General features: G+C 30.1%; 4 protein-coding genes across 7 annotated transcripts in view; 1 reads left to right on the top strand and 3 right to left on the bottom strand.

The window, feature by feature from the left end:
• Positions 1-68: 68 nt before the first annotated feature.
• Positions 69-27,233, bottom strand: part of LOC137831492 (uncharacterized protein At5g43822-like) — an 81,475-nt gene continuing 54,310 nt past the window's right edge. Inside the window, exons 3-9 of one of the 4 annotated variants that reach the window (XM_068639186.1) lie at positions 5,078-5,222; positions 3,960-4,102; positions 3,747-3,865; positions 2,931-3,110; positions 2,451-2,507; positions 1,634-1,698; positions 69-419 (exon numbers count right to left, since the gene is read on the bottom strand). In XM_068639186.1, the coding sequence (XP_068495287.1) occupies positions 376-419; positions 1,634-1,698; positions 2,451-2,507; positions 2,931-3,110; positions 3,747-3,865; positions 3,960-4,091 (597 nt within the window). In that variant the 5' untranslated portion in view covers positions 4,092-4,102; positions 5,078-5,222 and the 3' untranslated portion in view covers positions 69-375. Of the gene's footprint in view, positions 420-1,633; positions 1,699-2,450; positions 2,508-2,930; positions 3,111-3,746; positions 3,866-3,959; positions 4,203-4,599; positions 4,688-5,077; positions 5,236-27,233 lie in introns of those variants that run through there. The other 3 variants (XM_068639183.1, XM_068639185.1, XM_068639184.1) reach the window with 3 other exon arrangements.
• On the top strand, positions 9,933-11,555 carry LOC137831484 (zinc transporter 6, chloroplastic-like). Its single transcript, XM_068639172.1, has 3 exons — positions 9,933-10,417; positions 10,498-10,854; positions 11,162-11,555. The coding sequence occupies exons 1-3, from the start codon at positions 10,103-10,105 to the stop codon at positions 11,474-11,476; spliced, it is 987 nt and encodes a 328-aa protein (XP_068495273.1). The 5' UTR covers positions 9,933-10,102; the 3' UTR covers positions 11,477-11,555.
• Positions 15,058-17,022, bottom strand: LOC137833486 (uncharacterized). Its single transcript, XM_068641833.1, has 4 exons — positions 16,703-17,022; positions 16,286-16,373; positions 15,507-15,572; positions 15,058-15,321 (listed from the first exon to the last, which is right to left on the bottom strand). Exons 1-4 carry the CDS (start codon positions 17,020-17,022, stop codon positions 15,058-15,060), a joined length of 738 nt encoding a protein of 245 aa, XP_068497934.1.
• Positions 24,890-26,072, bottom strand: LOC137831483 (RING-H2 finger protein ATL63). The gene has a single exon (XM_068639171.1). It carries the CDS (start codon positions 25,993-25,995, stop codon positions 25,105-25,107), a length of 891 nt encoding a protein of 296 aa, XP_068495272.1. The 5' UTR covers positions 25,996-26,072; the 3' UTR covers positions 24,890-25,104.

The following is a 27,233-nucleotide window of genomic DNA, read 5'->3' as shown; positions in this document are numbered from 1 at the left end:
TTGTTTTACTTGTTTACAAATTATAATTAACACCCGTGTAGGGACCACAAAATCGGGAGGTGATAATCTTAAAGAAACCTTAATCAAATATAAAAATTTCAAGGATTAGCTATATTTTTAGTCAATCTAAATATACAAATACTTTCTTTTAATCCCCAAAAAGACTGTCTTCTTTTGCTTCCTTATATTTGGAAACAATATTTAACCCAAATCCTGATGTTATATTAGTTTCCAAAATTTAAAATCCTAATCAATTAAGCAATTTGGAAGTCCAAATATGATAGTATACTGTCAACAAAAAATTAAATAAAGATAAAATATAAAAAGCTCAGGCATAACCCTGTTCCTAGTCAACATCCATACTAGAGAGGATCATCAACTCAGTTCTTCGGCAAATATCATATCAAATACATATTGAACTGCGGCCAAAAGTCAAACAGCAAGAAATGACATTAGTATATGTGTGTCACTCGGCAATGATTAATGTAAAAACTTTTTCATACTATCATCATATCATGTGTTTGCCACATACAGATTAAATGATAGTTAGCCGAGAATAAAATGAATAAAAAGTGCACAACTCCCAAGTAATATATCATTAGGAAAAACTCAGGCCTGCATCAAGGTGATATCAGGTCTTGTGTTTCTAAAACAACGCAGAAAATGCTTAAAAAAATAACAAGAAACCAACTCTAGGTAATTTGACAGTATCCAGTCACTCTCTCTCAAATAGATATCAGTATCTCAAGCGATTACTTTCAGATAAGGAATAACCCAGATTCTTCTTACATACACCTTAGTTATCTTGTTGTCCTATCATTATAGAACACCAAAGACAATGTATCTTAAAATTTAAATTGTTTTGTGTTACTAGAGTATCTATATATTTTCTTGCTTCCCCTTTCCTCACACACCCCCACCCCAAAAGAATGTGCTATAAACACCCCAGAAACTAGATCATCTAAACAAATTAATAAAATATCCATCTCTTAGTTTAACATATTTAGTTTTCCTAAAAATAAGGGGTACCACCAGGCTTGTAGAGTTTTAGTTTATAGATTCTTTAAACAAAACCATGTAAAATCTCCGTAGTATAAACTATTTCAAACCAAACCCATTGTTGTCCTCTCAAGTGGTAAAGGAAGGGGGGAGGGGGGTGAGAGAAAAGATAAACAACTTTGTTTAAAGAGACAAGTTCTTTTAGAGCTTTCATGTAATCAACAGCTTTGTTCCACACAACAATTATACTTGCAGGCCAAGTTAGGTTACCCAAGTCTCAGAAATTTAACGAACCCCAATTTACTTTAAAACAATTGAATCAAATTTGACATCTTATAATGTCTAAATAAAGCAATCCAGATTTCTTAAGTAAAGACAGTATAATAGTATATTCTATTCATTAACAACAGAGTAAATGTGAAATTCAAAATCAATAGCAATGCTCCAACACTGATCTAAAGATCATATAGGAGGTCCCAGAAGCATACGGAGGTCTAATTCAAAATGAAGCATTCCTAATGATTATCATAAGCATTACATTACATGAAATTAATGGTGTTGACATGCATATACATTTTTTATCGTTAATGACCAAAACATCACTTTTACTACCTCACAGATGATTCTAGCATACCTTCCTCAGTTTGGATATTGGGTTGATCAACCAATAGTTGCTGAAGTGCACCAAGGTCACTGGCACTGCAATGCAGTAAATGCAAAGTACAAAATAAAACATTAGTAACATAAGTACAGGCATTGGAAAATGAAGGCAAGTTTTTTCATGAATAAAGTACATGATTAATGTAGCTATCTCAATGTACATAGAATTGGATGCAAGAGCAGAAACATATCACTAGTTTGCATCGTTGCCTTTGCTTTCCTTGATAGAAAGATTTTGATGTTAAATGTAGAAGGTAGATTTCCTACTACACTTTTTATGACTATGAATAACAACAAAAGTATATCTTGGCTTAGGGAAATTAAAAAATAAGAATTTAGGTATTGGGAATGGTTTTTACTTTTGTATTCTGTAACATTAGTAGAGAGCTCATTAAAGGCATCAAAGTTGGTTTAAAGGAAGTTGAGGTTTCACATCTTCATTTCACTGACGACTCATCTTTTTCTTGGAGGAGTAATAATGAAGCCTTTGAGAATGTTTTACTTCTGGGTATATTAAGTTAACTAAGACGTTGCGACTGATTTTGTTTAAAGTTTGACTGAAAAAAAGACCACCTGATTTGAATGGGATAACAAAATTCTTTTACATGCTCTTGAGGTTGCTTCTAAATGTTCCAGGCTCACAACACCATCTCATTTACTTTCCGACAGTCACACACACATGATCAAAACAACAAAATATACACAAACGCATGTGTGGCCATGGACACACTGTCATACACATACACAATTATGACATTTGAATATCTAAACAGTACCATTGGTATTCATACCTTGATTTCAACGCAATTTCTGATAGTGCGGAGATCACTGATGATTTTAATAAATACCTAATACAACAGAAAAAAAAATAGTAAATATTTTTTTACCAGATCAACATGGTGTTATCCGAAGTAGAAACAAAGGGGAAAAAAACACTTCTACAGAAAAGCTTTTAAAAGGAAAAAGTTGCATTCCATCATCAATAACATTGAGAGTTTAGAAGTCGTTTCACCCAACAAATAATAAAGATTAATGATTAACAATCTTGACTAAAAGGAAAGGAAAACAGAAGAGCTGTTACATTTTTTAGTTTTCAAGAACTTCTTGCCCAGCAACGAGACTTAGTTTAATTGGTCAGAAATAAGCCATATGTTCATATACAGTATCCATAGTAGATGCAGAACAAACATTAAGTGAAGGAAGCAGAGTAATTGCATTTCTGGTTAATCAAGAAGCACAATAATATACATTAAGAAAAAGTTGTTCCTTACTCAGAGTTATATATCTCATGTATAAACATCAGGCTATCAAGGCAATAAATAAGACTGGGTTTCATGCCAACTTGCTGCTGCAATTGTTTCCTGTTCAGGTGAGAAGAACCGCCATTCACTAGTTGTCTACTGTCTCGGTGAATTTTGTCAAGAGATAAGGCAATACAATGAAACTCTTCCCTGAAAATTTAAAGAAATTAGTCACCAAAACAAACAAACCATCCCCTACATCAATGTTCATAACCTTGATCATAAAAGCTGAACGAAAAACACTTCATAATTTCTTATTTTTATTAAGTACACCTAAAGACCGAAAGAAGGATAAAACCACAGTAAGTAAAAACTAATAAAACCAAGACAATTACCATTTCATCAACATCATAAAAAAAAAACCATTATGCATTAATCTAATCTCTATGGTTCATTCATATAAAAGATATCATATGTAACTTGTATTTATACATTACACAGCATTCTCAGGCTAAACTTGATACAGTGATATAATCAATCCATATCAACAGCTGCTAGTAAAATGAAATATTCCATATGCTAAAAGTTTTTTTTTAAACTTATCTGCATAAGATTTTGGCCATCCGGAAATTTTGTTTCATTTTTACTTTTAAGTTTTCCTCTTATAAATGTTTAAGGAAAAACTTATCCTAAACACTCTTAAACAACCGTTTGCTACTTATGCCATTCAAAAAAATAAAAAAAATAGGGAACAATTCCAAACTGAAAACATGATTGCATTAGCCATAAAATTAAATTAAAATACCCATCAGTTTTACATATCACTAGATAACAATAGAAACTTACAAAGTCTTTCTCATGGAAACCAAAATGTTGCTGAGCGATTCAATCTGCTTGTCCAAAAGAGCATCTCTCATGCCACTGACACAATTTAGAACACCATGATTGTTGGTATTTTGAAGCAACTACAACATTGGCAATATCAAGGTCAAATCAGTAATAAATAGGGTAGAAAAAAAATAAAAGTATACAGTAAAAGTATAAGGAAATTCAAATAACCTGAAACCTATCAACAATATGAGAAGCGTTCCTAAACTGTGAAATTAAGCAAGATTGAAGTTCGTCCCATCGATTTATCTCTTCCCTAACTTTTCTAAATTTTGACTGAAATTTTTTCACTATCGATTCCATTATTGTCAATGCTGAACCGACCAGTCATGAGGCAGAAAAAAAATAATTGTCAGTTAATCTCGTTTTGAACTACAATCTCGTTTTGAACTCCTTGGTAGTAGAAAAAAGTCCCTACATTAAAAAAAAAAATCAATGCACTATGTTACAATCTACTAAAAACGAGGAAAAGTATAACTTCATCCTCACTCCTCACCAATCCATAAAGTCGATTTCTGTAGGCTGAATTCATGGAATCCATGGTATATCTTATTTACAAGAATGTAGAAGAAAATATAAGCGCATACAAATATCATATATCAGTTTCTAACCGAGTTAGAAATCAATCTAAGCAAACATAACACACAAATGCTCTATATGAAAATTTGCTTTCCGAAGTTCTGTGTCCAGTAGTAAGTAATTCAGAATTCTTATCTAATATGACATTGATCAACACATAAATGCTCTATATGAAAATTTGTAAAATAATAAATAAGTTAGTTTTTGAATTAAAAGAAAATTGACAATTTACATTGAAGGATAAGATAGTTCCATGAATCGCCATAACTTCGATGGTGGAGAAAAAAACTAACAAGTACAAGAAAGAACTAGTGACAAGCCTGCAATTAATAAAGAATCAGAATTATGTATAAAAAAATCAAAATTATTTGAAAAATAAAATCAAGAGCAGAAACAGAAATAATTTTTTTCAAAATTCAAACAAAAGAATAAAGAAAACGACATTAGCAAGAATTCCGTTCAAGAAAAGTTCCCATTTCTGAAATCTTTATACCCAAGAATAAAATTCGAAAATCAAAATGCATTCAATATTAAAAAAAGAAAACTTTACACAATTAGGGTTCAGAAAAATCACTCAGAAAAAGAGAAAAACAATTTGAATATCTGTGAAAACTTCGGTGTTCGAATAAATGCAGAGAAACAGAGATGAAAAAGAACAGTAACAGGAATTAATTAAAAGAATATCAAATAGCGGAAAGCAATTAGAGTACCTTGCAAGAGAATCAAAATCAAAAGAGTGCGCCTTGGAACAGAATCAAAACAGTGCGCAACACGGAGTATGTATGAAGGAGCAGGTGCTAATGCTACTGTGGGTTTCTTTGATTGAACGAACTGAAAGGGTAAAAATTCTCCAACCTGAAGAAAAAAACGGTGTCGTTTGTTCGCATGAAAAAACTAAATTCTCACCTTATTTAAACCCAGAAAATCAAATTTAAAAACTGAAAATCGCAAAAAGAAAATTGAACAAATAAAAAATTATAAATGAATTCGGTTTATTAATTATAAATTTTTATTATTATTTATAAAATAATTTTGTTACATACGCAAATGTTAGACTAAATTGCTATAAGAGAATATTTAAAGATCTCATCCAATGATTAAAGATTACTCAATATCCATTATATAATTTCGCAAACAGAACTTATAAGTAATAAAAATATTTTTAATTACTTTCGTAATGAATTATATTTTCTAAAATATAGTTTTTTTAATTAAGATTTTATTTCCAATAATTCTCTCTTTACTCTTGATTTCAATTTTCATTGAAATATATATATATATATATATATATATTTATTTTATTTTTATTTTTTTTAATTTTTTTAATATTTTTTACTATTATTATTTTTTTTTTAATTTCAACCATGAGTAATTTTTTTTTCTATGTATACCATATTATAATATTTGTAACATCCTTGCTATATATTTTGGATTGTTCAAATCCAGAAGGTAATTATAGATTAAGATATATCTTTTACATTGTCCGAAATACATTTTATAATTACATTTTAGATTCTACAATTTAAAAATTATTTTCAAATTCTACAATCTATAATGATTTTATATATATATTGAATTGTAAAATTTGGGAGGTGTAAATAGAAAAAATAACATTTTCAAATTATAGAGTCCAAATTTTTTTTTAAGGACAAAACATTTTTTTTGAATAACATATGGGGGTGCTTGGAGAAACTATGAAGGTGCAGGGAGAAACAACCATCTTATTACGGTGACTGAATGGATATGGTGGAGATAACCATGAACATGATAAAGGCTGCTTCTTCCTGCACCTCCATACCTTCTTGTACCACCCCCATATATTTTTTATATTCCAAAAATACCCTTTGTTAATATTCCGGATTACATAATCTGGAAGTCTTTTTCTAGATCCAGAATTAGCTTCTGGATTATGTAATCCGGAAGCCTTTTGTGATTAGCTTCCGGATTACATAATCCGGAAGTCTTTTCTATACATAAAATTAGCTTCCGGGACATAGGCTTATTTCAAATGTAAAAAAGAGTTCCGGATTTTATAAATCTCAAGAGCACTTCTGGATTCAATAACGGCTTCCAGATTATGTATGGAGGTGGCACAAAAAAGGAGAAAACGGTATTTTTACATTTAGTATGGGGGTGGCAGAAGAAGGTATGGAGGTGTAGGAAGAAAGAGTCCATGATAAAATATGAGATTATTTTTATGTTTTTTTGCTTTTGGACTGTTTTTTCTGTTCTGAGCCCTTTTATTTTCTGGCCCAATGTTGTATGTATTTTAGGCAACACTTACATTTTTCTCTAATCGCAATATTTGATAGAGTAATTTCATTATTTGACATGTTTTAATTTACTGCATAAGATAAATCTACATTTACCTGAGGGCTTGAGTCTCTTGTAGTTAGAATTTTTTTCCTCGGGCAAAATCACAAAAATTCTATAAAAAAAATAATTATTATTATTGCACTTGCAACGATTCCATGAAATTGACTGTTATTACAACCTGAAGCAAATTGTGAACTCTCGAAACCAAAAGTTTTTTCTATAATGTGAAGATAAAAAAAAAATTGGATTTTGTGGCTTATGGATCGTACAATAAGCGAATGAAAATAGAGTCATCACCAGTAAAAACACCACAAAACTTATCTTAACTACCAACGTTCACTGCCAACACCACCACTTGAAAATGAAAAAGAAAGCACCAGACTCTTCACCATATTCAAAAACATATTGTTGGAATTAAAAAAAAGTATGGAGGTGCAGATAGAATTTGACTGTATTTTATATCACTTCAGATTATCTCTTTGACATTAACACTTTTTTTTATCACCCCAATGTATACTTGCAAATGCTTAATGAAATTTTTTCTTTCTTTTCTATGACTCATATTCTTGATTCTTCTACCTCTTTCTTCCTTAACTGATCAGGGTTCTTTACTTCTTGTTCTTTTGTTTTTGTTGTTGTCTTCATGACAGGGTTGTTTCATGGAATTAATCGTTTTATTATGTGATTGCCTCTGTTATGGTATGAAAATTATTCTTTTGAAGAGCTTTGTTGCACTTTCTGACCTTCTTTTTCTTTTGTATTTTATTTTCACTTCTTTCTTGCTTTTGTACTCTTACTTCTTTGTTTTTATCTTGTTCATGCAATATGAGAAAATAGGTTTTTTTTCCCCAGTGGGGCTTTTTTTTCTAAAATGGGGTCCATTTCAAAAAAATTACAAAAATGGGGCAAGTCGTATCAACTTGGCATGACTTCATATGCCGAAGTCGTGCCAAATTGACACGAATTTGACACGTCAACCTGAATCTGCCACGTCAACCTGAAGTCGTGCCAATTTGGCATGACTTTGTCCACGTCATTTTTGTATATTAAGTAGTGAGTTATGTAATATTTAAAATTAATTTGATACATAATTTTTCAAGGGTGTTTTTGAGAATTATTTTGTGGATGATTCAATTCCAAATAAGCTAAAAAGATGTTCACATTATAGAACTGAATGCCACAATAAAAGTAATTGTCCGCACAGACAGGTTTAATAATAAAATTCAATTCCAAGTTTGATTATTAATTTCCTAATTTTCTTTACCTATGTATTTATTCATTCGTAAAAAATTTATTTATCAATTTAATTTCAAATATTACATAACTTATAATTATAATTCTAATTAAATAATTATAATATATATTTATTTTAAAAAAATTAAAAAAAAATATGACATGGACAAAGTCGTGCCAAATTGACACAACTTCAAGTTGACGTGTCAAAGTCGTGCCAATTTGGCACAACTTCCACATATGAAGTCGTGCCAAGTTGGCACAACTTGCCCCATTTTTGTATTTTTTTTAAACGGATTCCATTTTGGTAAAAAAGGAAAAAAATATCCCCCCAATGGTAAAAGAACCGAGAAAAGAATTAGAAGTGAACTTTAAGTCTAATTGAACCTTACAAAATTAGTTCATAAAGTTAGGTTTACATCTACCTATATATTATGAAAGATTATTGATGCTATCTTGAGTTTTAGACAAGTATTTTACATAAATTATGTAAGGCACGTCCATATATGGAGTTATCAACCTTTTTAAAAATAGTTAAAATAGACTTATGTTATTCTAATTGAATCGGTTGTTTTTTTTTATTTTGTGTATTTATGTTTAATGATTAAATAATTGAACTTGCTCAGAATTTAAAAACTCAGTTGAATTTTTACTCATCAAATATCCTAAACTACTTAGTTCTACACCAATTTTTGTCAAAAGAGTTTTAATCTAATGAATAAACATTTATATACATATTGATCTTTATAACCCATAACGCATCACATAATCATATGAATTTCTAGCAATTGTAATATGAATTTTTTACCTATTTCATTTATCTTTTCTATCTATTTGTTTTCCTTTGACAAATGGATTAATCATGTTGAATGATTTCTATTTTTGTCAAAGTTGTGAGAAGGATGATGAAATAAAAACAACAAATTGGTGTTTGTAATAAGGAGAAAAAGAAAGATAAGAGGATGTGATGAAGAAAAAGAGTAAGATAAAAGGTGAAATGATGAATGTTCAATACAAAAGAAAAAAGAAAAAGAAAAACATAAAAGGGATAAAAAGGATAAGGATATAATAGAAACGAAACATGATGGAAAAATGGCAGCGCGATAAGAAAGAAACAAAAAAGAGTGTAGACGACAAAGGTAGATAATAATTGAGACTAGTTTTCTTGGCTTGTTTGGTGTAGATAAATGAGATACAGAAATAAATAAAAAAATAGAAATACTTGAAAAATAAAATCAAAATTCTCCTATTTTTTTAAGCTACAATTTTGGATCTACTTCCGAAATACAGGCATTTAGTTTTTCAATATTTTTAATGGTGATTTCTATATATGACATTCTAATATAATTGAGTCTATAGAAAGATTATTTGTTTACTTTCATATAACTATTTTAACGTTAACTTTCACTTGCTAGCATCATTTTTCTTTTGATTTTTGTGACAACAAATTAAATATAATGAATAACACCAATCACAGTATATCACAGATGAGTCAATTTTAATTTCAATCGTTGAACTAAACTATCTTTACAAAAAATTGAACAACCAAAATCTCAATTTTAAAATAAGAAGATCGAAATTGAGACTAAAATTTTATTTCAATCTTTAATTTTCAAATCATATGAAAACTTCACTTTAATATATAAAATTGTTTTTTAAATTTATAACCAACTTTGGTGTGTGTTTGAATTTATACACACAACTTCTATAAATTTGCTTATTTTATTTTTCCAATCACAAAATCTTCATTTTGATTTTTATCATTAAACCTTTCCAACTTTCCTACCGTATGAGTTTCACTTTTGCTCTCTCTTTCTAGTTAGCTTTTCTCGTTGAAGATACATGCATTAAGAAATGTGGGGTTTGAATTGAAAAACATCACCACCACAGCACTAGCTACCAGCACCAACAAGTTACAACTTTGGTAATCTCCATCTTTACGTGTAGCCTTTAAAATGCGTGACGAAAGATTGAACAGTGAACAGTTTATAAAAGGCATGCACTTCCATGAAGCTTGATGGATTTCAGAGTCAGCACACGAAAGCACCCACCAATTCAAAACAGTGTTGGTGGAGGACTGAAGGCATGGGACCTCTTCACTAAAGGAAAACACACAAAACCTAAACTCAAACATCTCCTTTCATCTCTCTGTAAAATACTCTTAATCCTATCTCTTCCCTCACACCATGGTGGAGTGTGTAACGGACATGGCTCAGGCTGCTATGTGCCGCAACAGTATCGCTGCAGCACATTTGAAAGTGATCTCCATCTTCACAATCTTTGTGACCAGCGTGATGGGTGTGTCAATGCCCGTCATGCTTGCACGATATTTTCAAGGGAAGTCTCTCTATGATATAGCTATCTTGGTAATCAAATGTTTTGCTGCTGGTGTTATTCTTGCCACCTCATTGGTTCATGTGTTGCCGGATGCATTTGCCGCGCTCTTCGATTGCCAGGTGGCGTCGCAACATCCCTGGAAGGATTTTCCCTTTGCTGGCCTGGTAATTTTGCTTCACTTAGACACAAAAAAAGTTGTTGTTTTTAAATACTGGGTTGAATCTTTGTTCTCATGCCTTGAAAGGTGACTCTGGGTGGGGTTCTGTTGGCTCTGCTGGTGGACACTGTTGCGAGCTCTCACGTGGAGCATACGCACTACACGCCGGTGGAAACGGAGGAGAAGGAGGGTGGCGGTGGCTCGTTGAGTATTGAGCTGGTTAGTGGTGGTGGTGGCGGTGAAGTGGAGAGGGTTGAAGAATTGACGAGGTTGAAGCAGAAGCTGGTGTCGCAGGTGTTGGAGATAGGGATAATCTTTCACTCTGTTATCATCGGAGTCACTATGGGAATGTCACAGAATATTTGCTCCATTCGCCCACTCGTTGCTGCTTTGGCATTTCATCAGATTTTCGAAGGCTTGGGTCTTGGTGGTTGCATTGCTCAGGTAAATCAATCTCTCAAATTTTACCATTCACGTTTATTTTTAGTTAAGTACATGTTTATATTCATATCTACAAAGCTAGCTATTTTAGTTAACAAATCAATAGAGGATTGTAGAGAGTCTAATGCATCTGTTTATGAATCATTCTTCACAGAATAGTATTCTGTTTTCTGATATTATGAATCATTCACATAATATGTGGTCACATCAAGTGGGTGTGGATAAAATATTTAATGATGAATTAATCAAAATTGCGAAATGAGTGGTGAGAAATGATGTTGATTATGATTGTGTGGGGTTACAATTGCAGGCAGGGTTTAGCTTTGGAACAACTGCATACATGTGTTTCATGTTCTCAGTGACAACACCAATGGGGATAATTTTGGGGATGGTGTTATTCTCAGTGACTGGTTATGATGATAATAACCCTAAAGCCTTGATCATGGAAGGGTTACTGGGTTCAGTTTCTTCAGGGATACTAATTTACATGGCTCTTGTTGACCTCATAGCAGTTGATTTCTTTCATAACAAGCTTATGAACTCAAATTTGTGGCTAAAAAAACTCTCTTTTCTTGCATTAACTCTTGGCTCTGCTTCAATGTCTATTCTAGCACTTTGGGCTTGAAACATTTTGCCCTGTGTCAAATAATATTGTGCAAGAGTAAATACAATATTACTAAAAGGAAGTAACTTTCTGCTCCTAATTATACTTTATTTCTTTTCAAACTTCTTTTTATATTTGGTGCATTGGTTTTAAACTTCAATAAACAAAATTATTTAAGATTTAGTTACACATTTTACCATTCAATAATTATTATTCCATAAAGTTTTTACTTAAATACTTAATTACATTTTGTATGGTTGAAAGACTAACCAAATTAATTATTTTATTAAACATAAAGATGAAAAAATAAATATAATTTTGATAAGAAATAAAACTAAAATCATGATATTTTCAGGGATATATATACTAACCCTGTTTTTATTAATTGCTTGAGAAAATATCAAATACTTTTAGAATTTAAACATATTTAGTGATTTATTTATTGAGTTATCTTTATTTTTTACATTTGTTCCTAAAGACACACATTTAAAAAAATTATATTCCAAAACATTTATCTTTTTTTCAAATTGTGTTCCACCTTAGTAACTTACCAGCTTTGCATTATCCCCGCCTATGTGAATTTGAGAAAGGAAGAAGCAAAATAATACCAAAGGATTAAACATAAGTTTTAATTTTTTATAATTTTCCATTAAAAAATTAATGTAATTTCTTAATGTTTTTTTTTTTGGTATTTGTAACATAATATTTCATTCCTCCAAAATTTGAAATTATAATTTTTAACAATAATGTTAAGATAGCTAAATATTATTCAATTAGAAATTAAAAAATAAGAGTCTCACGTAGTATAGTACCATTGGAATTACAAATATAAGTCATTTAATATAATCGCTTAATTGTAAATACATAATGAAATAATTAGTATCATATCACAATAAAAGTATCAAACAAGGAGATTAGAAATGTGTTGAAATCTAAGTCAGCCTTGCTAAAAAATGGACTGATCCAACCCTTGTTATCACAAAATAAATTACTTTAAAATATTTATCATATACTTTTATATCAATCAAATTAACTTTATAAACTATTAACTAACTTATTCACCTTAATATATTTCATGTTTGACTCTAAAAATAGTATTTGTTTAAAGCCTAGTATGAGTAGTACATGTATTAAAAGATATAACTTTATTTTTCACTCAGAATATTAAAAAAGACTAATGTTAAAAAATGATAGAAAATATACAAACTTATCTGTCAAATAATAAATTTTAAAACTTCACCTTTAACGAATTCAAGTTAAATGCATTTGAATGCACTTGAAATTTCTCTGTGCCACTTCATCCTAATGGATTCTGAAGTGTCATTCCATTGTATTCAAACCTTTTTTCTTTCTGCACTTCAATTTCTTTAAAACTTTCTATAAAGCATGAAGACAGATTCCTGATTCCACCATCTACCCTTTTAAATTAGTTTGAAAACCTTTTATTTGATGACCTATATTTTAGATAAAGTAATGTGTTGTGTTCTCTACTTTCATTTCCCTAAGTCTTTCATAGAAGCAGGTTAGCTAAAAAAAAGTGATAAAAAGCAAAAGTTTGTGACATAAGCAGTTTAATGTTTGTATAGTTTAATTAAGGTATCCAGTTTAATCTCCAACCTTGTATATGCATCTATGACTTCAAAAAGATATTTCATTCGTAAATCTTAAATCATGTTTCATGAGTTGGTTATGAGGTTGAGTGAGGCTTCTTATATTATAAATTAATATCAATCTATAAATGTATAATTTTTTATTTATTTTATATACTATTTTTAAGGGTAAATTAGAGTTAAATTTATTTTTAATATAATATTAAAATTTATTTTAATAAAAAATTTACGAATTTATCGAATCACTGAAAAAATATTTAGTCTCTTATATAAATGTATTAAAATCTTATATAACTATAAACAAAATTAATTTATAATATATAAATAAAAATAATTCTTATGTTACAAGCTGATTTTAGGAATGAATTAGTTTAAAATTGCATTTTAATAAATTTTACTAAACAAAAACTATTATTGACAAAAGTAAATGATGACATATATCTTTTAAATTTAATAAAACAATATCACTTTAATTTATATAAAAAATTATAAAATCTTATATTGCTAATTTTAAAATTAACTTCTTTAATTTTAACTGAATTAAAACTAAAATAACACAAATAAAGTTATTTCTGTAATTTTTAATTATTTTTAAATTTAAATAAAATGGTCCCGTAGCTCAGTTGGTTAGAGCGTTGGTCTTATGAGCCGAAGCTCGCGAGTCCCGGCTTCGCCGGGACCAAATTAGTGAATATAATTTTTTTTTTATATTAATAAAAATTATTTTACTTATTTAGTCTTTAAATTTAAAAAGAAATGGGCTCGAGCTCCTTTTCTTTGGCACCTCGCCGCGATGCTCGTTGCACTTTAATAGGTATGTCCTCTACTGCGGTGAGAACAAATTCAAACATATTGGGTTAGGGTTTTTAAAATTAGGTTTGAGCTTTTAAAATGGGTTGAGACTTTTTTGTTCGTTGGGTTTGGGGCAGATTTTTGGGCATCTTGAAGTTTTTTTACTGCTTTGTTTAATTTTAGGGCATATTGGCTAATTTATTGTTTTTTTATAAAAAATTTGGCATATAATAAGATGTCTGGAATTGGTTCAAATTCAACATTTCCACTACCACCTAGAAGTAAGAATGTTGTAGGAAATAGAACAGATATTGGATGAAAGCATGGTACTAATGCTTCAGGGAACGAAAAAAAAATGAAATGTAATTACTGGTAAAAAATATTTAATGGATGAATTTTCAGATTCAAACATCATATTGCCAGAACAAGATAGTTTTTTATGATAATGTTGATGGTGATGAAGATGATGATGATGATGATGATGAACATGGTGATGAAGATGGAGATGATCATGAAGATCTTGGAGATGTTTTCCTTAGAGGATTAGATGAATGAGACTTTTAAACTATAACATTTGTGTTGTTTTAGTTATTTTATTGGTGTATGAACTTGTTTATTTCAATATTATGGATTTGGTATCATAAATTATTATTTTTTTGTTAAATTTTTTATTTGAAGTAGACTCTTACGAGTCTACGAGTCGAGTTTACAAGTTGGGTTTATTGGGCTCCCACGAGTCACAGTAGACTCTCGAGTCTGATAACCTTGACTACAACAAAGAGAAAAATATATTTTTTTTATTAATTTATAGTTAAATGAATAGGCTTTAGGTATAAAGACAAAAAAAAATAGTAACAAAGTAGTTGCGGACCTTTGGTAGTGATTGATCGATTCTATGGAAGCAAGAGTAGAGAGAAAGAATAATGCACTCTGTGATTGAAAAGAGGAGAACCAAGAATTCATAAAACCCTAATACATTAAAGAGAAATGGAGAAGAGATATGATAGAACGTAAGAGGAACTTGCGACAAGAAAAAGAATATTGAATTTCAGTGTGTATTACAAGTGGTACAAGCGGGTATAAAAAGCAGAAAAATAACAGGCAACCCAAAAAGGCGCCAAATAGAAAAGCCCAAACATAAAATAAATGCTCATATGTAGCCCAAATAAAAATACAAAGTACAATAATTTATTACCCCCCTCAAGCTGGGAGTCCAACATTGAGTTTTTCCTGTACAAGGTGACAGTCTATATCAATGTGTTTTGTGCATTCATGAAATACTTGATTGGATGCAATCTGTATGGTGGACTGGTTATCACAGTAGAGGATGGCAAGTTGGATGGAATGGATATGGAGGTCTTGTAACAAATCGCTAAGCCATTGGATCTCACATATGGTGGCGACTAGTGCTCTATACTCGACTTCTAAAGAGCTTATTGAGATCGTCTGTTGCTTCTTAGATTTCTAAGAAATGAGTGACTCACCAAGATAGATAGAGAAATCAGTGACAGATTTTCTTGTCTCGAGACAAGTGGCTCAATTAGAATCATTGTACGCCTTTAGTTTACGAGTACTTGTTGCTGACAGAAAGATACCATGACCAGTAGGGATGGAAAAGCGGGGCAGGCTCACCTTTTCAACCCGCTAACCCGCATTAGCCTGTCCCGCATAACTCGCAGTCCACGCAGGCCAACATCGGGGCAGGGCGGGCTGACCTGCAAGCTCGCAAACAAAAAAAAATTAACTTTGGCAGCAGTGGAGTAAATGTTTGTTTTTCTTCCTTTTCATTTTGGGGTAGAAAATTACAAGGGTCATTGAAGTTATAATTTCCTTAAGACTCCTTTTTGGTCTAGTTTTGGAGATGAAAATACAGATATGATATCTTTCATGTAATTTGGAATAAATAATAGTTAATATGTTAGGTAGTGGGTAAGTCAAGAATATTATAAGATTGATATTTGGATTATGTAACATTCAATTAATGTTTATTGTTGTATTAATCCTAATGCCTTTGTTTTTTATAACAATTTTTCAAGAGAAAAGGTAAAAAAAAGAAAAGAAAAATCATTGAATTTCTAAATAAAATAAAAAAAAGATTGAATGTGGGCTAGCCCGCAAACCCGCGGGTCAGCCCTTATGCGGGGCGGGAGGGAAAGTCTAGCTCGCACTCACTTTGCGGGGCGGGCTGGCCCGCTTTGCCATCCGTAATGACCAGGAGCATTCTTGAGATATCGAAGAATACGAAAAACAGCTTTGTGATGAGTTGATGTGGACGCTGAAACGAATTGACTGAGTTTGTTCACGCTGAAAACAATATCTGGTCTGGTGTTTATCAAATAGATGATTCTTCCAATCAGTCGGCGGTATGAAGAAGAGTTTGCATCAGTTAGAGGACACCTTGGTTACTGGAAAGATACGAAGAATGGACCATAGGTGTTGGGACAAGAGCACAGTCAAGCATCCCTGTCTCGTGTAAAAGATCCATGGTATACTTCCAGCACTGCTTCGAGCTACTTCTAATCCCAGAAAGAAAGTAAGATCACCTAGATTTTTTATCTTAAAGTGTTGGTGCAACAATGTGGTTATGTGAGTGATTTTCTCAATGTTATTTCCAATGAGAACGATGTCGTCAACATCCACAAGAAGAGCAGTGATGTGAACATCATGTGTTTTTAAAAATAATGAGTGATCAACAACGAATAAAATATAACCATTAGTAAGTAAAAACTGGGATAGTTTGACATACCATTGTCGACCAGCTTGGCGTAGACCATAGAGAGAGCGTTGTAGTGTGCAGGCGATGTGTGGATTAGGGATGACAACTCTAGGAGGTGGTTTCGTTTACACTTCTTCAAGAAGGGCTCCATGTAGGAAGGCGTTGTTAACATCCAGTTGTTTGAGGTCCCAGTTATTTGATGCAGCAAGGGCAAGAAGTAGGCGCAGGGTGGTCTGCTTGGCAACATGAGCGAAGGTGTCGAGAAAGTCTAGACCTTCAAGTTGTGTGTAGCCTTTTGCGACGAGGCGTTCTTTGTAGCAATCAATGGTGTCGTCTAATTTGTGTTTTACCTTGTACACCCAACGACATCCAACAGATTTCTTTCCCGAAGGAAGAGGCACAAGTGTCCATGTGTTGTTGGTAGAAAGAGTAGCAAGTTCATCTGCCATTGCCTATTTCCAACCGTCATGTTTGGAGGCATCCTTATAGTTATGGGGTTCAATGGAGGAAGAAAAAAAAAACAATAGTGTGTTTAAAATTAGAAGATAAAACATGATATGACACAAATTATTAATGGGGTACTTAGAACTTATAGTATGTGTTGATGACAAGTATGTATGAAATTCTTTAAGGTAGGTTGGAGTTCTCCTAATCCGAGTGGACCTCCTTGGTTGATTAAGCAAAACACATGTTACATTGAGAATATGTTGATGTTTGCGTTTTACAATACCATTTTGTTCCGGTGTTTCTATGCAAGTTTTATTTTATGAATAATGCCTTTGGAAGAAAAAATATTTTTCAGACAAATTCAACTCCTTTATCAATTATCAAAGCGTATAATTCTAACAGTGAACATGAGTAATTTGAAAATAGAACATAAATAAATAATTTTATATAAACTTAATTATAAATATTTAAGTCTCATTTCAATTAATTTTCTAAGTGGCTACAAATATAAATAGTAAGAAAAATATTAATGACATGCCAAACATAATTATTATATTTTTAATCTAATTAATTATTTGACATAGTTTTGCATAAATTTTATAAATATATCTACAATATAATAAATTATGTAAAAAAATATAATTAATTATATCTTAAAATATAACTGATTTTTATTTTTATACACAAATTTTTCCACGTTTATGTTGAAACTTTAATATGTTAATTTATTTTCATTATTTTTATTTTTTTACTTTTTATTTATCATCTTTCGTACTTTTTTCTTTATTTCTTGACTCTAAAATTTCTGTGTAGCCTTGAAACAAATTTGGAGTAAAAGCATCTATATGATCATTTTTCTAAATATCAAACAATATGTAATAATAATTATTATTATTATTGTCATTTGTAAATCCAACACAGATCAGTCTAAGATAAATTTTATTTTAAGATAATTAATTAAATATAATATACAAAATTCTTCCTTAATAAAAAAATTAACTCATAAATTATGTCAACACGAAATTCATATACACAATTATTCTTATAAATATATGTTCAAGAATAAAATAAATATATATATTTAGTAATAATTAATATTTCCAACCATTAAATATCAAACCCTAATTCAAACATTTTTTCCAAGAAGAATGATATAAAATATTAGTAAATAAATAGCATTAAAACAAATATCCACCAACTACTATCATGCAGTCAATTAAAATTAGCTTTAGTATCATGCAACCACACCAACCCATGCCATGCCTCATCCAATACCAAATTTCTAATAGCCCCACATGCCCATACATAGCATTATATATATATATATATATATATATATATATATATATATATATAAATTTAAAAACGAAATTTAATTCTCCATGTAATATACACTGGTAATTTTCTCATCCATGCAATTTTTTAAAATGTTTATCTAATCAATTGAATATTTTATTTAAAATAAATTAAACAATCAAGCCTTCAAAATGCTTAATATTTAAATGATGCATTCATATAAAATATTCCATAATAATGTAAAAATAAACATAAAAAGTACTAACTGCATTCAAATTTTTCATAACATATAAACTCCTAAAAAATAATTAATTATCATTTAATATTAATATTATGAGTTATTTAAACTCAAATTTTGAATAATAAAGTTTGTTTGAAACTACAAATAATAAAAACAAACACTTTACAATCACTTTTTAAAATAAAATATTATATTATAATAAAATAATAATTTATTTAAATTTCAATAACCTATTTAAAGTATTGAATAGACTAAGCCCGTTTTTTAAATAAAATACATTTAGTTAAAGCCATGTGAAATTGAAAGAACAAGAACAAAGATATGTTCTTCAAAAAGAGAGGGGAAAGAGATGAGAATGAATACAGAGAAAGACAGCAATGCGGAAAGAGATAAGAACTTAATTTTTTTAAAAAACTACTAAACTCTTTTCAGAAAGTTTCTTATAAAATTGTACTGCTTAATATTTTATATTTTTTAGAAAGTATTTAATTCAACTTCCCATTTAAAAGTAAAACTTCAAAAAATGAGAAAAATAGTAGTATTACTATTTACTAATAAATCTTTCACATCAAATAAGTTAACCTATTTAAACAAATAAAATACGATAAACCACCAAGCAGGGTCATATTATATTTTATATTATTTATTTACTTATATAAATCTTTAAATTTCTAACATACACATAAATTTAGGTCTCTTAATTTATTTAAAGATAGTTATTTTACCTGCTTAATTTATTATAAGATAGGATTATATATATATATTAAAAGACATTTTTATTCTAAATCAAATAAAATTATTACGAGTAACAAATTTTCTCTCAATATATTTAACCTAATTATATACTTAAAATCCAAATTCAAGAATACTCTTTGACTAAAATAAATTCATTCTAAATTACTCATTCTATATATATTAAATTTGTAATAAAAAAGAATAAATTAATCATTAAATAAAAACCTATATTAGATAAATAATTAAATTAACAAAAAAAACATTAAATAAAAATAAATTTTAGGGAAAAAAATAATTAATTATTGACTATACTATTTTACATATTAAGAAAATATTTATTTTAGTTTTTATTATTAATAAAATTTATAAACTATAGTTAATTATTAAGATTTTAGTTTTAAAATTATTTTGAAGTGAAAAAACCTAAAAAAAAGAAGAAGTATGTTCTTGAATTATGTTTAATTTTTTTGAAGGTAGAATAGAAGATGGTATTTTCCTATCTGGTAAGATAGAGATATATGATCAGAAATGCTGACAAGCACCTTACAGTATTAATTTCATCTTACACTATTAATTTCACCATTCATCTCATTTCACTATTCTCATACACACCTCAATCTCTTACCAAACATGTCCTCTCAACAACAACACTTGATTCAAATGCACTTTCACAACAACCTCAATGCTTCAACCTTTTTTCACTCCTATCACCAATCCTTGTTCTTGTTGCTCCTTTTTTTTGCTGTTCTCATCTTTGTTCCTTCGCTCTTCTTCTGCATCCACTTCTGTCGCCGTTGTTTCTCACGTCATGGAAGAAGCTCCACACCAACCACAGTGCTCTCTCCCCCACCCGATCTTCATTGGGTTGGAATTGAGCTAACAAACAACATCATGCTACCATCTTCAACCACCATGCTTGGTTTTCAGAAGGAAGAAGAATGTTGCATATGTTTGAGTCTTTTCCAAGGTAATGAAAACTTGAAGGTCTTGATTCAATGTAAACATGTCTTTCATTCTCACTGCTTAAACTTGTGGCTCACTGCACACCCTTCTTGTCCTCTCTGCAGGGCCTCACTCCATGTCAGACAAAATCTCAACAAATAATAATAATATTTTCCCTCATTTCTTCTTACTAAATCTTTCTAATCTTCTCCAACACTACATCTTTCTAAAGAAGAGACAAATATATCACACTGAGGTACTTCAATTGAATTCTAGGACTAGTTTAAATAAGTTTTTCAAAAGAATAAAATATATAAAAAATATTTTTACAAAATTAATTTATACTCCTAAGTTAAAATTAAAAGGACACCATATAAAAAGTTATACAAATTTTGTAACTAAAATAATTTTTAAGTTAATTATAAAGAATTAGTTTTTTGCCTATAAAAATTATTGTGGATGAGTCTATTCAAACCTAACCTTTTTTTTTTCTCATTAAAGAAATCTCATAGTAGGGACAGGACTTAATTTCCATAATAATTACTACATATTTTTTCTAACATTGTATTTATATACTTGACGTGACTGACTCTGAAGGGGACTTTTTTTGCTGAAATATTTATAATCAATGTATGGTAATAAAGTGAGTTAGAATTTATGTGAAATTATCTTTTATCAGATTGTTATAGTATAATTTATAACATGTAATCTCATACGTAATTTAGGTGTGAAAAGATGTTAAAGTTTCTATATCCATTAGAAATTAGGATATTTTATAATTTATATAAATATAATTCTCATTTTATAAATCAATTTGTTAGAATTAGGTTAAATTTTAATTCTACTTTTTAATAATAACAACTAAAAATGAAACTAAACAATACAAAAGAACAAACAAAGTAAAAAGTAAAATAAAAGAGGCCCATCCCAATTAAAAAGAGGCCCAAAAACTTCAACTCTCATTCACGACTTTGGGTCCCATACTGCAGTTGCTTTTTCAACCAAGGCCCCGACATGAGTTACAGCATCGTTGACTTATTTAACCAAATAATTATTTAACAATTTTGGACAGGATTTTATCAAATGATTAATTTTAGAAAAATAATATGTTTTAATATATTTTTTCTTAAAATTTATTTCAATTCCTCTACTTTTAAGTGGATGAATTAAGTCTTCCAATTTTTAATAATTGCTTTTCATGATTAGAAATTGCGGTTTTTTACTACTCCAAAGTTAAATAGTGGCTAAATGTCTCTCAAGGTTAAGAGACTAAAAAATAAATTTAAAAATATGACAAAATCAAAAATCAATTTTATCGTAAGTATTCAGACTAAAAATATACTTTCTCTTAATTTTATAATTATAGATAGATTTTTTAGATGAGAAATTAACTAGCAATCAGTAGCCTAAAATTGTTTCAGGATTTTTTAAGAAATAAAATAGAAAGGGAGGAATTGTCCTATCTGAAATAATTTTTTTAGAATTTAAAATCATACTTCCATAAATAAACAATTATTAAGGTAGAAAATTACAGTCTTTTATTTTTGTTTTGTATATAGAATATTGATAATGGCATAAAATAATATAATTCTATTTTAATTGGTAAAATAACATCTAGTAAAAAACAATTTTAGAAAACAACCAAGTGATATAATTGTAGCATTTTATAATAGTATGATAATACACAAATTGAAATGTTTTCATGTCTAATTTGATGTTATTGTTAGAATATTTTTTAAGAGTGTTCATCTCATATGCATGTTGGGAAGATATTCTCTATTTTAAAAAAGTTGGTGTTATGTTACAATTTTATTTTTAAAATACATTTCTATAGATTAAAATATATATATATATATATAAACTTCTTTTAACATTAACTCTAATTGATATTAGATACCTGTACTAGAACAATTATAAATCAATTTATGTAATTCCATTTCTTTCTTGATATTTTGAAATAATTAAAGAGCAAAAGTGAAATTCAATCTATAAAAAAATTCACTACTAAATTTTATTATAAGAATATTTGGATGAGCTCCATTTTATAAAAAAAAAAAAGTAGTTTTAAAAAAGTTAAGAAAATGAACCAGATAATTTGTAGAAACTAGCTTATTTATAAATTAATTTTAACTTTTTGAGAAGCTTATTATATTTTTTTTTCAAATTTTTTTTATAAAAAGTATATTCAAAGAGACTTGTGAAAATTTGGTGAAGAGTACTTGATAATGGAACTAAAAGTAACTAACACAGAATTTTTTTACACTCCTTTGCAAAGTATAAATATATCTTATTATATTATAATAATATTGTATCACAGTATATTATAGTTTTTTTTTATCAAGATGTTATATTATATAATACTGCATAGTGTATTATATTTGATTAGTGCTTAAGAATAGATAAAATAGAACTTAGAGTGTTATATTAAATATTTTTGGCATCTGGGTGAGATTAATTAGTGATGTGTTGTTGGCATGGCCATACACCATTAAATGCATTGAAGGAAAAAACCACATATTCAAGATCCAACCCCAACCCATCATCGAATTTAGTCAACCATCTTTCCATCACTAATGAGTAAATACTATAAAAACTAAAACAGCTTTGAAGGGTAATTTTTTTTTCACAAATTAAAATAAATACATGTCACACCATTCTAGATTCACATCAAGTTTAATTTATAATGAAAACATATAAACAGTTTAAATTTGATTTTATTCACTGTGAAATAAGTACGTTCTGATCTCTTTATATTTTTTTATTTCACTGAAATTTGTCATTTTTATTCCATTTCCTCATATAACACTCGTTACGTGTTTAACTTAAAGTGAGATTATTACGGTTGAAAATACTTCTCAAAGATTGATTTTTTATTTTATTAAAATAAGATAATTTTATATGTTAATTATAAAATGATTAAATTTTAAAAAATTATCAAAACGAATAAATCGTGTCAAAAATTGACACGATTTATTGTAAAAAAATTATGTGAAGATAATACAACTAAAATGTAATTAGTTTTCAATTGAAGTTATATATACAACACGACTTCAGTAAAATTAGTTGAAATCTGAATATGTAATATGATTTACCAATTTTATTAATTTTTAAAACTTTGTCTATTTTAATAATTAAAAAAAATCCTAAAAAAATTAGATTAACGTGAATATGAATGTTATATGTAAGAAAAAAAATAACAACTTCAGAATTTGTAAGAATGAAAATCAAAGAAAAATATTTTTCAAAAATAAATAAAAAATTATTTAACAAAAATTAAAAAAAAGAGAGTTAGAGATATAAAAAAAAGAAAAGGAAAAATAAAAGTCAATTATCTTGCAAAACTAAAAATATTTTAAAACATATATTTGGATATGAAAACAGTGTAGCTATGAAAGGGAAAAGCATGGGCAGAAGAAGCCAACTGTGAATGTATATATAGTCATGTTCTGTTTTCTGTATGCAGTATTGACCAAACATTTTTCTCTGGGTCAGGCCGAGGTGTGCATTAAATTGTGTGAAGCATACATCATTTTTAATACACAGTTTGTTTGACCCTCTCCACCCTTGGCTTCTTGTACAACTATTCAAACAAATCAAACACTGACAACAAATCATCAAAGCCTGTACAGTGCACACAGTTGTCTGTATAGAAATGAGTAAGACTACTTTATACTCTCTGCTTAAAACACAATGACAAGGTTATTATGACTAATTATTCATGACTCTTGAAACAAAGTTAAATTCAAATTCAAATTATCTGAACTAATTTGGTTTAAATTGTTGAATAAATGATATAGGACAGAATGATGAACCGAGCCACATTTTTTGGACTAGAGGATAGTGACAGAAAACAACACAACTCTAGTCTTCAGGACAATCAATTGCTGATAAAAGGTGTGTCTATATATATATATGCAGCACAGTTAAGTGCTTAATTAGTAAGTACTGTCTTTTGTCTTTTTCCTTTGGTTTATGCACCTACCCTAGTGTGAACCTTTGTTACTTTCCTCCTCTACTATGTTCAAAAGAAGCAATAGAGTGTGGTTGCTAGTTCCTAGCTGCATTGCTCTTAAATACAATGCAGCATAAAGTGATGCTCATAGATTGCCATGGATTTAGTCTAAGCAAAAAGATTTCTTAAGCAGTGAAAGTTAACTGACCTATGATGTAAGCATGCAGGTAGTACCAGCCAGCTCAACTTACCCCATAAAAAAAAAATTGAGAGCTCTAAATAACTTAGTTGGCTAATTATCAATAGGTGTTCCTTGTACAAGTTTTCAGTATGGTTTAAGAAACAATAATTAAGATCAAATTAAATTTGTACAAGTTTTTGTAATGTATCACATAGAACAAATCTAAATAAAAATACAAATGATGTTTCATGTTGGAGTTTCTTCTGCAACTCAGATAGTCCACTGTCAAAGAAAAGCAACAAGAAGTAGTTTTTGCATCATTTAAAACTGTTTGACTAAATATGCTGAGGCTCCAGATTTACATTTTCAGAAAAAACCCAATCTTAATTTATGCTTTAAGCGTACATTGGGATGTGTGTTGCAAGAATTTTTACAATAACCTAAACATGCACTAAGCTTGTTATGATTTGACATTTTTAGTAAATATGAAGTGAGGTCAGTGTTCCAAACATGCTCTTAATGAAATTCAACAACCTATTTAATAGTATAACATGGTGAAATGCAGAAAAAAGCAGTCAAAAACATGAAGAAAAAAAACTTTTGACAGCTTCAAGGCCTAGAATAATTTCTGAGAGGGATGAAACAGAGAAACCTGTACAGAACTGTAGTTGATGATCCTCATTTCATGGTAAATCTTGCAGAATATACATCTCAAGCAAGTGATTAATTAATTTACATTAATTAGTGGATGGGAAAACCTTGCCAAGCATTCTCTCCAAAGAGCACCCAAAAAATGAGAAAGAAGTTTCTGACACAGAAACACTTGTTCTTGCTCCTACGTTGCCATTACCATTACCATTACCACTCCCGGTCTCACTCTCTCTACTCTCATCAGAACCAGCATCAATCACAATCTCAAAATCAGAACCACCATATTCATCACCATGATCTCTTGAAGACACAACCTGAGAAGAATCACTCTCAACAACATTTACTACAATGGGGGCTCTACAAATAGGACAATTGGAGTGTGAACTCAACCACATGTCAATGCACTCCACATGAAAACCATGGCCACACTTTGGCAAACACCTTCCCACTTCACCACCCTCAAAGGCACTCAAACAAATCACACAATCAAGTTCTTCATCTTCATTGGCCCTGTTATGCTCATAGATGAAGAGAGGAATTGCTCTGATGGTGGAAGAATCAAGGCCTTTGGTTGAGAGGGGTGAGGAGTCTTCTATGTTGAAGCCGTGGAAGTGGTGGAACCTTGCCGGGCCAAGGACGTCGGAGACAGTCACCGTCGTTCGTCGGCGGCGGCGTCGACGGCGGGCGTGTGCCTGAGCCTGTGCCTGAGCAAGGAACCATTTGGCATAGAGGTGGAGAAGGAGGACAAAAAGGATGACAAGGAGAAGGGAAATGATGGCTGCAAGCATAATGTTACTGTTGTCTGAGAAGATGTTCTGAAACATTTGGGTCAACGTGTTGGGTGAGTCAGGTTGGGTTGGCATTGTGAAGAGTGGCCAAAAGGGTGTTTGGTTTTGGCTCAAAGGTTTGGACTTGAAGGGTGTCTGTTTTCTGTGGGTGGGTGGATATATATGTATTTTAGATACACTCTGTAACATATTTTTGTTCCAAAAAACTATACCAGATACTGAATATTTTGCAGATAATTTTGAGAAAGATAAAATCTTATTAAAACAATCATGTTAAGCATTTTACAAACTGAATTTACAGAACAAATTTTATGAACTTTAATATGACACTTGTAGAGACAAAATATACATAATAGAGTAGTAGATTGGGGGCGTTGTTGGTGTGTTTTGTTAGTGTCATGTGAAAGTGATTACGTGAGAGTGAAGCTAGTATTGTATGATGGAATAAATTAGGGGTGTTGCCTCTTGCATATGATACACTTGCGTGTAGTGGTTAGCAACAAATTTGTGTGTTCTGATGCATTATTTTGTATATATTAAACTAGAAAGGGGTGTTATTGAAGTCAAAGAAGAATCCCTATAGCCGAGGACGAGAGAGTGATGTGATGAGAAAAAGGTGCAGAAATGAAGGACTCGTGAAGGCGACGGCAGCAGAAAGATGGTGCCTGAATTTTATTATATTCATGTGGAGCAGTGTACTCTTCTTAATACTTTATACTACATAGGTTTTTCTAGACCATGGTTTCGGTGCTCTCATTTTTTAACTCTTTCATCAATTATCCTTCTACAAACTCATCAAAATTTCTTACTATTTTATTAAGTTTTTGGTGTAATAGAATGGACCATACGTAATTTCACTAATGTGGCGAATTTAGGGGATACCAAGGCATATAATTCCGAGTCAAGATTCTTTAGATTTTTGCAAGAAGTTGCACCAAACGCAAAGTACACCAAGGAAAGGTAACCTTGGTTCATCCATTTTTTGCTTAGAAACAAAATTTGTTGACACTAGTGAGGCTTGTGAGAATTAATGAATGAACTAAATGTAAAATGAGACCTCTTGATTTGGAAAAGAAAAGCATATATTTGAGAGTGTGAATAATGTTTAATTATTTGGAATATATGAACATAAGGAGATATTTGTTTGAGTAGAATTTGGGGTTGGGGTGAGCATTATTGTTTAAAAAGGATAAAGGATGTTGAAGGGTCCCATGTGAGTGGAAATGAGAGGCATTGTTTTCTACACTTATTTTGGCACACCTTGAGCACCCTACAACGGAAGCTAAATGACAAAAGCAACAACAGTAGATATCTTTGCATAGATTCCACCATTTTATGCTGCATGCTTCCGACCACCATTTTAGACATGCCATGCTGTGTGTGTGAAATGTTCATATTCAATCACAAAGGCTCGTGAACTCTGACGT

This window comes from Phaseolus vulgaris, chromosome 6 (genome assembly GCF_000499845.2).
Source record: "Phaseolus vulgaris cultivar G19833 chromosome 6, P. vulgaris v2.0, whole genome shotgun sequence".
NCBI classification, from domain to species: domain Eukaryota; kingdom Viridiplantae; phylum Streptophyta; class Magnoliopsida; order Fabales; family Fabaceae; genus Phaseolus; species Phaseolus vulgaris.
This window is presented reverse-complemented; position numbering and strand designations above follow the sequence as displayed.

What these genes read in the sequence shown, in the direction of transcription:
- LOC137831484 (XM_068639172.1), top strand. Translation starts at nt 10,103, where the DNA reads ATGGTGGAGTGTGTAACGGACATGGCTCAGGCTGCTATGTGCCGCAAC. An exon ending in ATTTTCCCTTTGCTGGCCTG is followed by an intron (nt 10,418 to 10,497) that starts GTAATTTTGCTT and finishes ATGCCTTGAAAG; the next exon opens with GTGACTCTGGGTGGGGTTCT. An exon ending in TTGGTGGTTGCATTGCTCAG is followed by an intron (nt 10,855 to 11,161) that starts GTAAATCAATCT and finishes TTACAATTGCAG; the next exon opens with GCAGGGTTTAGCTTTGGAAC.
- LOC137833486 (XM_068641833.1), bottom strand. Translation starts at nt 17,022, where the DNA reads ATGGCAGATGAACTTGCTACTCTTTCTACCAACAACACATGGACACTT. An exon ending in GGAGCCCTTCTTGAAGAAGT is followed by an intron (nt 16,374 to 16,702) that starts GTAAACGAAACC and finishes TTCTGGGATTAG; the next exon opens with AAGTAGCTCGAAGCAGTGCT. An exon ending in CTCTTGTCCCAACACCTATG is followed by an intron (nt 15,573 to 16,285) that starts GTCCATTCTTCG and finishes GCGAGCTTGCAG; the next exon opens with GTCAGCCCGCCCTGCCCCGA.
- LOC137831483 (XM_068639171.1), bottom strand. Translation starts at nt 25,995, where the DNA reads ATGTTACAGAGTGTATCTAAAATACATATATATCCACCCACCCACAGA.